Source organism: Lampetra planeri, chromosome 68, assembly GCF_965212315.1.
Source record: "Lampetra planeri chromosome 68, kcLamPlan1.2.h2, whole genome shotgun sequence".
Taxonomy (NCBI): Eukaryota; Metazoa; Chordata; class Hyperoartia; order Petromyzontiformes; family Petromyzontidae; genus Lampetra; species Lampetra planeri.
The window spans coordinates 531,090-543,940 of NC_136173.1; the positions used below are offsets into that span (position 1 = coordinate 531,090).

General features: G+C 60.4%; 1 protein-coding gene across 1 annotated transcript in view; it reads right to left on the bottom strand.

The window, feature by feature from the left end:
* Positions 1–12,851, bottom strand: part of BAG6 (BAG cochaperone 6) — a 42,037-nt gene that overhangs the window by 8,388 nt on the left and 20,798 nt on the right. Inside the window, 13 exon segments of the mRNA XM_078620029.1 lie at positions 14–144; positions 2,334–2,436; positions 3,973–4,026; positions 4,134–4,303; positions 5,039–5,369; positions 6,133–6,569; positions 6,902–7,031; positions 7,440–7,594; positions 9,600–9,701; positions 10,020–10,075; positions 10,077–10,239; positions 12,095–12,159; positions 12,161–12,321. Of these exon segments, the coding sequence (XP_078476155.1) occupies positions 14–144; positions 2,334–2,436; positions 3,973–4,026; positions 4,134–4,303; positions 5,039–5,369; positions 6,133–6,569; positions 6,902–7,031; positions 7,440–7,594; positions 9,600–9,701; positions 10,020–10,075; positions 10,077–10,239; positions 12,095–12,159; positions 12,161–12,321 (2,058 nt within the window).

Sequence of the window (12,851 nt, forward strand, 5' to 3'; positions counted from 1 at the left end):
CCCACGTGCTCACAATGCGGCTGTTGATGACGGCGACGATGGCGTCATCCCCGTCGCGCAGGCAGTGCCGGTTGAGCGCCAGCCACTCGAACAGCGCCCCGTTACACAGCACCAGCAGCTGGCGCGCAAACTCCGCGTCGCTGTCTGCGGGTGGGGACGGCGGGGGGGGGGAGGGGGGGGGTATGCACGATGCTTCATCATCGTCATCATGATTCCACTTGTTCACCCAGAGCAGTGTTCTACTCAACATTTTTCAGGGGGGGGGGGGGTGGCACTTTCGCCGATGGGAAGGAAGCGGAAAACCCAGAGAGGAAACTGATGCAGGCCACTCACTCACTTTCACACACATACTCACACACTCTCACACACCAACTCTGTAGAACAGGGGTAGAACACACAAACCTTCACACAGAGAAAGAGCGAAAGACGCCACACCCGAGCCAGGAGGAGTCGAACCCAGGCGGTGGTTTCGCTCGCGTGCCCAGCGTGCCCAGCGTGCCCAGCGTGCCCAGCGTGCCCAGCGTGCCCAGCGTGCCCAGCGTGCCCAGCGTGCCCAGCGTGCCCAGCGTGCCCAGCGTGCCCAGCGTGCCCAGCGTGCCCAGCGTGCCCAGCGTGCCCAGCGTGCCCAGCGTGCCCAGCGTGCCCAGCGTGCCCAGCGTGCCCAGCGTGCCCAGCGTGCCCAGCGTGCCCAGCGTGCCCAGCGTGCCCAGCGTGCCCAGCGTGCCCAGCGTGCCCAGCGTGCCCAGCGTGCCCAGCGTGCCCAGCGTGCCCAGCGTGCCCAGCGTGCCCAGCGTGCCCAGCGTGCCCAGCGTGCCCAGCGTGCCCAGCGTGCCCAGCGTGCCCAGCGTGCCCAGCGTGCCCAGCGTGCCCAGCGTGCCCAGCGTGCCCAGCGTGCCCAGCGTGCCCAGCGTGCCCAGCGTGCCCAGCGTGCCCAGCGTGCCCAGCGTGCCCAGCGTGCCCAGCGTGCCCAGCGTGCCCAGCGTGCCCAGCGTGCCCAGCGTGCCCAGCGTGCCCAGCGTGCCCAGCGTGCCCAGCGTGCCCAGCGTGCCCAGCGTGCCCAGCGTGCCCAGCGTGCCCAGCGTGCCCAGCGTGCCCAGCGTGCCCAGCGTGCCCAGCGTGCCCAGCGTGCCCAGCGTGCCCAGCGTGCCCAGCGTGCCCAGCGTGCCCAGCGTGCCCAGCGTGCCCAGCGTGCCCAGCGTGCCCAGCGTGCCCAGCGTGCCCAGCGTGCCCAGCGTGCCCAGCGTGCCCAGCGTGCCCAGCGTGCCCAGCGTGCCCAGCGTGCCCAGCGTGCCCAGCGTGCCCAGCGTGCCCAGCGTGCCCAGCGTGCCCAGCGTGCCCAGCGTGCCCAGCGTGCCCAGCGTGCCCAGCGTGCCCAGCGTGCCCAGCGTGCCCAGCGTGCCCAGCGTGCCCAGCGTGCCCAGCGTGCCCAGCGTGCCCAGCGTGCCCAGCGTGCCCAGCGTGCCCAGCGTGCCCAGCGTGCCCAGCGTGCCCAGCGTGCCCAGCGTGCCCAGCGTGCCCAGCGTGCCCAGCGTGCCCAGCGTGCCCAGCGTGCCCAGCGTGCCCAGCGTGCCCAGCGTGCCCAGCGTGCCCAGCGTGCCCAGCGTGCCCAGCGTGCCCAGCGTGCCCAGCGTGCCCAGCGTGCCCAGCGTGCCCAGCGTGCCCAGCGTGCCCAGCGTGCCCAGCGTGCCCAGCGTGCCCAGCGTGCCCAGCGTGCCCAGCGTGCCCAGCGTGCCCAGCGTGCCCAGCGTGCCCAGCGTGCCCAGCGTGCCCAGCGTGCCCAGCGTGCCCAGCGTGCCCAGCGTGCCCAGCGTGCCCAGCGTGCCCAGCGTGCCCAGCGTGCCCAGCGTGCCCAGCGTGCCCAGCGTGCCCAGCGTGCCCAGCGTGCCCAGCGTGCCCAGCGTGCCCAGCGTGCCCAGCGTGCCCAGCGTGCCCAGCGTGCCCAGCGTGCCCAGCGTGCCCAGCGTGCCCAGCGTGCCCAGCGTGCCCAGCGTGCCCAGCGTGCCCAGCGTGCCCAGCGTGCCCAGCGTGCCCAGCGTGCCCAGCGTGCCCAGCGTGCCCAGCGTGCCCAGCGTGCCCAGCGTGCCCAGCGTGCCCAGCGTGCCCAGCGTGCCCAGCGTGCCCAGCGTGCCCAGCGTGCCCAGCGTGCCCAGCGTGCCCAGCGTGCCCAGCGTGCCCAGCGTGCCCAGCGTGCCCAGCGTGCCCAGCGTGCCCAGCGTGCCCAGCGTGCCCAGCGTGCCCAGCGTGCCCAGCGTGCCCAGCGTGCCCAGCGTGCCCAGCGTGCCCAGCGTGCCCAGCGTGCCCAGCGTGCCCAGCGTGCCGATCGGCACTCTTACCCGAGTTGCACAGGATGTAGGTCGCCAGGCGGTTTATTCTCTCTCGGACGAAGCAGAGATTCGTCTGCAGGATGTCCACCCCATTGCGCACGGCAACGGACGCCTAGCACACAACCACAACGACAACGTTTGCACGCCGCCATTCACAACCAATGCAGCGGTAATCCTCCTCGTGTACGGCCAACGTCGACGATGCAGGAGCAGCGACTGCAAATTGTCGCTTTCAGGTGGTCAGGCCCACGGGCGACCACGTCGGGCGGAGTCGTGCATCGCCGCGATGTCCCCTCTGTATTTGTAGAAATGGCTACTAGAACTAGTCAACTAGTTTTTAATTTACCAGGTAAGGAAGGTCCCACAGAGCAGCTATGTACTTCTTTAAATCTGGCACGACTTGGCTATCAGAAACGAAAGCTCAACGAAGTGGCTCATCGTCAATCACGTGGAGTTTTATAGCAGCAACAAAATACCATGAAAGCGTAGAGATTCAGACAGACCCAGACCCACTAAATTTCGATTTAAAGCTTTCGTGACTGCAGGGATTCATCTTCTTGATTGTTTCGGTAAAGTCACGTAGAAGGGAAATAATAAAATATAATAAAATAATTCTCACGACATTTCGGCCACAACGCAAGCAGCCGACCTGTTCTTCACCTGAGGACGGCTGCTTGCGTTGTGGCCGAAACGCCGTGAGAATTATTTTATGCTTTATTTTTATTATTTTATTATTTCCCTTCTACATGACTTTACCGAAAGAACCAAGAAGATAACCTCCACTAGTTCTATTTGACCAGGCAAGACTCCACTGAGCTGTGTAGCCGTGACCTGGCCGTCCACAGACGACAGCAGCGCAACAAAAGTGGCCGAGGGGGAATAAAAAAACCGAAGGACTCGGAAACGAATCCACACGACCACGGGGAGAGAGACACGCAAACTCCAAACGTACAGCAGCTTCAGGAGTCGAACACTCGAGCTCCTATACAGAGAGTCCCGGAGTTACGATATTTCGATCTAACGATGGCGATACGACAAAATTGTAAAATATTTTACATTTCGCGCGGCAGGCAAACGCAGCAGCGTACGAGGTACGATGCTGTACGTTGGGACGCTGCTGGGATGTACGCATCTACCGCCTTGTGTGATGCGGATAGGATTGTTTCCTGAAATGTTTTTTATTTAATTGCAGTTCATATAGGTAGGCTTGTTTTTTTTACTTTACATTTCACTGTGCAATACAGTATTGTAATTAATAAATACAGTATATAGTTGATACAGTACGGTACTGTAATTTGCTCTGTTATGCTAAATTAATCACCATTCTTTAAGACTCCTGGGTAGGCGAGGCCATCTTCGACTTACGATATTTTTTACTTACGATGGAGACGCGTTACGAGGACCCCATCGTAAGTAGAGGACTACCTGTACACCGGGCGAGGTTAGTCAACATCTCCCAACCACCGTCAATGGAACTCGGGTGGCAGTCACAACAGTCTGGTGGGGCTTGGAGGTCTTGTGGAAGAATGGAGGACACGGCGAGGCGTCCGTGGTCCACGAACTCCAATGCGCTTCACCGCTGGACTGGCAATTGACATCGTCACACTGAAGGGCGAGCGAGCGAACGAACGAGCGGACGAAAACTCACAAAGCTCTCCCGCACGTACTGCTCCATGAAATCCACCAATTGCTCCGTCGAGGCCTGGGAGGGGGGGGGGGGTTAATAAACAAAATAAGAACACCATCATCGTCGCCATCGCATCAGTGGTACTGTTACTGGTGGGGTGGGCGAGGGGGGGGGGCACTGACGGCGATGTTGGCCTCGGTGGGCTCGCCGTCGTGCAGGAAGTGCTGGCGGCAGAACGCCGTGAGCTGGGGCCTCAGACGCTGCAGGGGCTGCGACTGTCCATGCAGCAGCATCACCACGTCCGTCATGGACAGGGCCTCGCAGACGAGGGTCAGCAGCTCGCTGAAGAACGCTGCCCTCACGCACACACGCACACACACGCACACACGCACGCACACACGCCCGTCATGGACAGGGTAGGCAGCTGGCTGAAGAACACGGCCCTCACGCACACACGCACGAGCACACACACCGTGGGTGTACAGCCGTCTGCACTCACTCGCTCAGCACCACGTCCGTCATGGACAGAGTCGGCAGCTGGCTGAAGAACGGCCCTCATGCACCTGTGCCAGGCCAAGTGCACTTTGAGGCCACGCGAAGCCCTCACGCACTCGCGCGCTCACTCACCACCACGTCGGTCATGGACTCGCAGATCAGGGTCAGCAGCCCTCATGCACACAGGTACACGCACAGTGGGCATACAGCCACCTGCACTCACACGGCTCACCGCCATCCGCTACCATTCACCAACACGCGCGTGGGATTTTCTTCGGGTATTCATTTTCTGCGAGTGTGATCACCGATTAAATGGAGTTGGTCAAACGTTCCGATACCGGACCACGGAGCCTCGAGGCAATCGTTGTAGAGCGAGCGTTGTCCACGCCCTCCCTAGCAGGCGCTCCCCGTTTCCTACCCTACGCGTAAAACACTCACGAGTTGGGGAGTTGGTCAAACATCCAAATACAGGGCCACGGAGCCTCGGGCAATCGTCGGTGACGCCGGTTCCGGCTGCCGCTTTCCCCGTGCCCCCCGCCCCCCCGCCCCGCCCCCCCACCCCCCCGCCCCCCCACCCCCCACCCCCGCCTACCGGCGCCGGTCTCGAACACGCTGGGCGTGCCGCTGAGGCGCTGGATGAAGCTGGCGATGCTCTCCTGGCTCTCCGAGCCGCTGGCGCCGCCCAGCGACGTGAGCACGCTGCCCAGCACGCCCTGCACCACGCTGCTGAAGAAGTCCGGCGTCAGCGCTTCCTCCGCCGGCGCCTGCGGCGCCTGCTGCGCCTGCTGCGCCTGCTGCGGTGCTGCCGGCGAGGAGCCGGCCGTCGTTCCCGCTTGCGCCTGCTGCTGCTGCGTCGATGGAGGTTGCTGCGCTTCCGCTGGTGTCGCCTGCTGCTGCTGCTGCTGGCCCAAGACCGGTACGGCCTGCGTAGGGAGCAGACACATCTCAACGCCCGTCCGAGTCAAAGGGGCCCTTGTAGTCCGACTCACGGCCTGGCTCCGCGCTCGGCTCTGGCTCAAGGTGAGCTGGGCTCAACCGAAGCGTGCTCCCAGCCGTGGCTAAGGAATTACGCCATTGGCACAGCCGAACCATAGACTCAGAGCCCCACACAGACCCATAAGGCTTACAGAGCACCTAAGATTCACACAGTGCACCTCCGATTATCACGGTTGGCTACGTAGGGTCACGAAAGACGTTCAACAAACAGAGTCACACAAAGCCCCGAAGACGACTCGCTCAGAGCCCAGTAGACACACACAGATACCCCGTAGACTTGCACAGAGATCTTTAGACTCGCGCAAGTCCGCAGACTCGCACGGAGACACAAATGCACGGTCGACAAGAACCGAGTTATTAAATGTTGGTGTGGGGGGGTGGTTGTTGATAATGGTAATAATGGTGATGACAATGGTGCCAGTGATGATGGTGGCAACAACAGTGGTGAGGATGGTAATAGTGGTGGCGATGATCATGATGAATGGGCATGACACGGACTGAAGAGATTGAGTGATGCGGTACAGGAGGATGTGGAGCTGAGGGGGCCTGACATAGACCGCTACCAGCGGTGTCAAGGTCGGCCTCTGTGGAGGAGTCTCGCGAAGGACGCTGCTACTGAGCAGTTGGAGGCAGTCGCCCTCCAACAACAACGGAGGGCGGAGGAGCGACGTCTCCACCGCCAGCACCCACCTCCATGAACTCCGCCAGCCCCCGGAAGAAGACCGACTGTGGCGTGCCCTGCGGGTGCTGGAACGTCACATTGGTGCCCGGCGCCACGCCGCCAACGCCGGCGGCCGCGGCGGCTGCTGCTGCGGCTGCGGCTGCGGGCGCCCCTGGCGGTGGTGGCGGCGCCACCCCGGCCACCAACGTCCGCATCAGCTGCACCAGCTGCACCTGGTTCATCTGCCCGCTGCCGAATGAAGGAGCGCCAGAACTGGAACTGGTGCTGAAGGTGGTTCTGTAGGTGGCGGAGGAGGAGGTGGACGAGGAGGTGGACGAGGTGGAGAACGACGACGAGGTGCCGGTGTCGGTGTCGGTGCCCCCGCCGGCCCCGCCGCCGATGAGGAAGGCGGTCGGTCCGGGGAAGGCGGACGAGGTGGTGACCGTGGCAGCGGTGCCGACTGGCGCTGTACGCAAACGGGAAAGCCGCATTGCTCAGGGTTTTGCCGGACGTACCGTAGAGCAAGCGAGTCACGATAATCGAAACTTGTCGACGTACGACTACGCGACACGTGCCACCACCTCGTTGTCGCCGACTCAATCCTGAGGGAGGAGGGTATCGTGTTCACGTGGCGAGCGCTTTGTGTGCGTGTAATGGAGTGCGACCTGATAACAAATTGGTTCGGCGAACACCGGATGGAACACGGTCGGATCTCGGCAATTTAAGGCGACGATCGCGTAGAAATTGGGCAACAGGCGCGGCAAGCGGCGACAGCAGCAGCGCAACAACAACCGTTACCGGTGGAGGACGCCGCTGTGGGAGCGGTCGCGCCGCCGTTAGCGGCAGCCGCGGCCGGGTTCACCGTCAGCAGCTGCCCCACGAGGTTGCCGATGACCTGGGCCAGGGAGCCGTTGGCGGGAATGGCACCCTGCGTGCGCACACAACACAAACCGTCGGCTCACCTCACTCGCTCACGCGCTCACACTCACACACTCACACTCACACGCGCACTCACTCTCTAAAACAGGGGGCGATCATACAAACTCCACTCTGACACTCACACACTATCAGGCTCACTGAGACATGCAACTCTGTTCAGAAGCGACCTGGCCACAAACGATAGCTCGTAATCATAACATGAAAATGCATAGAAAGCAAGTATTCTAAACGCACGCCGATTCTAAAAATGTGGAGGGAAAAATCGGACTACCCAGAAGTAAATCCATGCAACCACGGGAGAGAGACATCATCAGGGTTGGGATCAAACCCACGACCTCCTGCACACCAGGCGAGGGAGTTAACATCCCCTAGCCACCGCGGCGCCCCAACTGCCTACCGGCTGCAAGCCGCCCTGCTGCTGCTGCTGCTGCTGCGTGTGCAGCGGCAGGGGAGCGCAGTGCGTGGCGGGGCCGGGGGGGCGCGCCGTGGGCGGGGGGCCACGCACCACCAGCACGCGCGGGGGCCGCACCTGGAACACCGGTCTCATCTGGCCTGCACGCTCGCACCACAACATCGCACCACCACAACAACATCGCCACAGCACCACCACCACAACAACAACATCGCCGGCACAGCGACATCAACCACGTTGGAACCTCATTTGCCAGTAGCAAAATATGATAATTGGTTCCAGAGTTGTAAATGCTTACCCCGAGCTCTCATACTCTGATAGTGCATTGTCTTTGAGTTGTGCGCCTTTTGGCGTCATCTGGTCCAACCCATGTGAGTCTAGGCTCTAAGGAAAGCTGTCTCGGGCGTGGACCAATCAACTTCAAGGACAGTGCATATATTATCAGAGTTATGTTTTTTGTTTGCATTATGGCTGCACGTATTGTGGTCTATGCAAACATGACTCCTTGTAAAAAAGGTGTCAGTTTTGTTGTCAGATTTTGCTCCTGGCAAAGGAGGTTCCAATTGAGTAGAGTCTGTTTCCACAGTGAGCGGCAGTGTGGAGAGGGGAGGGTGTTCAGAGTGGGTGTGGTCACAGCAGTCACATGGTTTACTGGAGGCTCCAGCTGTTTCATACATAGAGACAAAGATCCCCCTTATAACCTTAACTTACTGTTGGGGTCAAGTGCCGTTAGCGAGCAGCAGCGGCTACGGCAGCTGGCACGGCGCACGAGAGGGGTGGGTGGCCAGCACCAACGCACGCCCCGGCCACCTTTGTCTCCCCTTGTGACGTTGTTTTACACACCGCACCGGGTACTCATTTCAGGCCGAGTCGACCTAGGGGAGGAGGCCCACCGGAACCGCTTGTTCAGACGATCGCTATCATCGGTGTCCACGCTGGTGCTGGCGTTTGGCCTCGGTGCACCTTGCGAACACACGCGGTGAGTGTCACCCCCTGCCTTGCGTGTGTGTACATCCGTTTGTTTGTGGGGAGCGGTGTAGCCATTAGCGTGCTGCAACTACGAACCCGGCGACCCAAGTTACATTCACACTCACGGCCATCAACATCCAACCGCTCTAGGGCCTCCCCCCCCCCCCCCCCCCCAAGTCGACTCGGCAACATTCACCGAGAGTTTAATTATTTTGCCGCTGTCAATTTCCACGCGAGCCACTTTTTGTTGGGTTATCATTTGTGGCAGCAAGGCCGCTTCTGAAAAATAAGTTCATTACCTCGGTGGGCCTTGCCTGGTAGGATGGTTTAGTGTTGTATTTGGATGCGTTTGGGCGATTTGTTGACCTGTACTTTGCACTACCATCGTGTTTGTGTGTAACGATTGCTGTTGTAACGATTGCTGCTGGAACATTCTGACCCCGTGCCCCTACTGGGCATCTGTGAAAAAGAGATTTATAGCTCATCAGATTCCTTCTCCTGCAGTAGAAATTATTCAGAACAATTCTGAAGTGAGGACTGGTGTGTGGTGTGTAGTAAACATCGCCACTGGGGGAAGACAAAGACGGCTGGACGTGGCGTTGGCCGCCCACCTCCTCGTGTGTCTCAATGCCGGCTTTCATTGGCGCTGCTACTCGCTCACGGCACTTGCCCCCAACATTCTGTTAAAGGCTATACGGGAGATCTTAGCCTTTGTGAGCGTGTGTGTGTACGCGTGTGTGTGTGTGTGTACGCGTGTGTGTGTGTGTACGTGTGCGAGTGGTGCACAGGTGGTGAATCGGCCATTCACCTCAGTCAGTCAAACCATGGCACCTGTCGGGCCTGTCCCGTGACATCCTGCCAGCGGGCATTCGAAAGTTCACGTGGCCTTAAAGTGCACATAGCCTGGCACAAATGCCATGGTGACGTCACCCGCCACTTAGTGGCGAATGGCGGTTGTTGTTGATGTGGTGGTGCAAGTGAACGAGTGTTCGGGCGTGGTGCTGGCCACCCACCCCCTTGTGCCAGTGCCGGCTGTCATAGGTGGTGCTGCGACTCGCTAACGGCCCTTGCCCCCAAGTCTGTTCAAGCTACACGGGAACCTTTGTCTGTCTCTTCATGGCCGTGAGAGCGGGAATCGAACCCAGGTCCCCCTCTTCTTCCGCGATGGCCACTCACCGGCTGCGGTTGCCGCTGCCGCCATGGCCTGCTGGGTAATCTGCTGGATGATGGCCGGCATGAGCTCTGGCGGGATGCCCGGCATGTGCAGGTGGGGGATCCCTGGGGGGGGGGGGGGGGCGGCGCTCACGTTACAGCCTCACGCACGCCCACACCGTTACCATCGTTACCGTAGTTAGTGCCCCGTTACCGTCAGCGTCATTGGCGCCTCCGTCACGATCAGCGCCTCCCCGTTACCGTCGTTACCGTCGTTACCGTCGTTACCGTCGTTACCGTCGTTACCGTCGCTACCGTCGCTACCGTCGTTACCGTCGTTACCGTCGTTACCGTCGTTACCGTCGTTACCGTCGTTACCGTCAGCACCTCCCTGTTACCCCCCACCCCGCCCCACCCACCACGGTGCAGTCACCGCTCACTGACCCTGCGGGGTGCCGGCTGCGGCTGCTGCTGCTGCTGCTGCTGCGGCTGCTGCGGCCGCCCCCCCCCGTTGCCGTGGTGGTGGTGGAGGTGGCGGTGGTGGGCTGGGTGCCCCCCACCTCCGTGGTGTACACGAAGATCACGTTGGGGGGCACGTTGCCGCCCGCGCTCTGCGTCGTCGGCGTCTGCGTCGTGGACGTTGCAGCAAAGTTGCCGTTCATTCCTGAGGGGGGTCGGGGGGATGAGAGGGAGGAGAGGGAGTGAAAGGAGAGGGGGGGAGGAGAGGGAGTGGAAGGAGAGGGAGAAGAGGGATTGGGAGGGGGAGAGAGGGTGGAAGAGGAGTGGGGAGTGGGCAGGGTGAATGGTACTCATAACGCGTTTTGGGTTCGATTGAGTAATTGTAAATGTGCCGTAAAACCCACCTCCACCCGACACAGCTAATTAGTAGGGTGCCACGGTGGCTAGGAGATGTTAACCACCACGCCTGGTCTGCAGTTCCTAGGTTCGATCCCGACCCTGACGATGCCTGCTGCTGTACATTTGGAATTTGCGTCTCTTGCTCTCCCTGTGGCGGTCACGTGGATTTGTCCCCTCCACATTTAGACGCAGCCTGCAGTCGGTTCACAGCACAATTTCTGCTTCGTGGTTCAGCCTCGGAGCACCTCCCCAGGTGGCAGCTTTTTATTTGTGTTATATTTTAATTTGGCGAGGCCCCCTAAAGCTATACGGCTCGTTTATTCACAAGCGACCTGGCCACACGCGACGACAGCTCAACCAAGTGGCATATCACGTGGACATTTATATAACAGCAGCCGAAATAATCTAAACGCAGGAGCGGAAAAACCGGAGGACCCGGAGAAAAATCCACACGAGCATGGAAAGAGAAAGAAGCAAACTCAAAACATACAGACGTTCTTGGTCGGGATCGAACCCACAAACTCTTGCATACCAGGCAAGACAGTTAACATCTCCCAGCCCCCGCGATGATCCTGTGCATCAGTCTGCCATTAGGGGGCGGCGATGGCTGCCGGTGCGTGGGTTTGCGGTGCCACCGATTGAAATTGGCAAACGTGGACCGCGACGCTGGCGCAACAACGATGGGCATCGCTCTCGCGAACGCCGCCACGGGGATCTTTAAACGACCGTCTTGGTATCCGACGATTGATCCACGGCAAACGCACCTCCGGTCATCACCGTTGGCTACGTACAGTTGCCAAAGAGGTTCAACGTGTACACAACGCAGCTGCGCGAATGACAGTCGAGCTAAGAGTTCCCAACGGGATGTTCCGCCTCAAGACACCGACGGCACGACGGGGAACAACTTAAATTTCGATTTAAAGCTTTCGTGACTGCAGGGATTCATCTTCTTGGTTCTTTCGGTAAAGTCACGTAGAAGGGAAGTAATAAAATAATAAAAATAAAACATAATAAAATAATTCTCACGACGTTTCGGCTACAACGCAAGCAGCCGTCTTCAGGTGAAGAATGAGACACTACCAAACTAAGCTCCTAGCTTGGTAGTGTATCATTCTTCACCTGAAGACGGCTGCTTGCGTTGTAGCCGAGACGTCGTGAGAATTATCTTATTTTATTATGTTTTATTTTTATTATTTTATTACTTCCCTTCTACGTGACTTTACCGAAAGAACCAAGAAGGGGAACAACTTGGGGAAACGGACGTACACACACACACTCATTATACACGCCCTGTCCCTCACCCTTCCACTCACTCACCCCCATCCCAACCACTCAAACAATCACCTCCACTCGCACACACTTACCTCCACCATCCATATAGCTTAGACTGTTAGGGGCAAGTGCTGCAAGTGAGCACCTAGGAAGGTCGGAACAATACGCATGGGTGGCCAGCAACACGCCTGACCGTCTTTGTTTCCCCAGTGGCAACGTTTACAACACACCACACCAGGTACTCAATTGAGGCCGAGTCGACCTAGGGGGAGGCCAACGACCGGTCCAGATCATCGTCACCAGTGTTGGCCGTGAGCGGGAATCGAACACGAGTCGCCGGGTTCGTAGCGTGGCGCGCTAACCGCTGCGCCACCACTCCCTCTCCGTACCTGGCATGTTCATGTGCATCATGAGCGGCTCGCGGGCCTGGTGAGTGATGCGGATGACGCGCGGGCCGCGACTGCTGCTGCCCGGGATCCCCGTGGACGCCGTCGGGGCCCAGCTGGTCGGGGCCCCCCGAGGGAGGGACACTCCCGGCTTGCGCAGCGCCGCCGTTGTTGTTGGCGCCTGTTGGCGACCCGTTGGTGGACATGGTGACCGTGGCGCCGAGGTTGATCTGCGGCACAGAGAGAGAGGGGAGGTGGAGAGAGGGGGGCGGCATTGGGGTCAGGTCCTGGGTGGCGTGGCGGTGACGGTGGTGGTGACGGCTACTCATGGCAACAAGGGGTCTAGGTTAGATTCCCGACTCCGGTGCCTTTCTCCAAGTGGAGTTGGTGTTCTTGTCCTGTTCTGCAGAGAGTGAGCGAGTGTGCAAGTTGAGTGGTCAAGTTTGTAGATTGAGCCCTTCCCTGTGCTCCAGGCCGAGTGTCGGCGAGTGTGAGGAGTCGTTCAGGAGCGGTGGCGCAGCGGTCAGCTGCAGTGGCCCAGAACCAGGTCAGATATCCATCACCAATGTTGGCAAGCAAGCGGGAATCGAACTCGGGCGGCCAGGGTTGGGTAGCAGTGTAGCCCCCCTCCCTCTCTCCCTCAGCCCCCCCTCCCTCTCCCCCAGCCCCCCTCCCTCTCCCCCAGCCCCCCTCCCTCTCCCCCAGCCCCCCTCCCTCTCCCCCAGCCCCCCTCCCTCTCCCCCAGCCCCCCTCCCTCTCC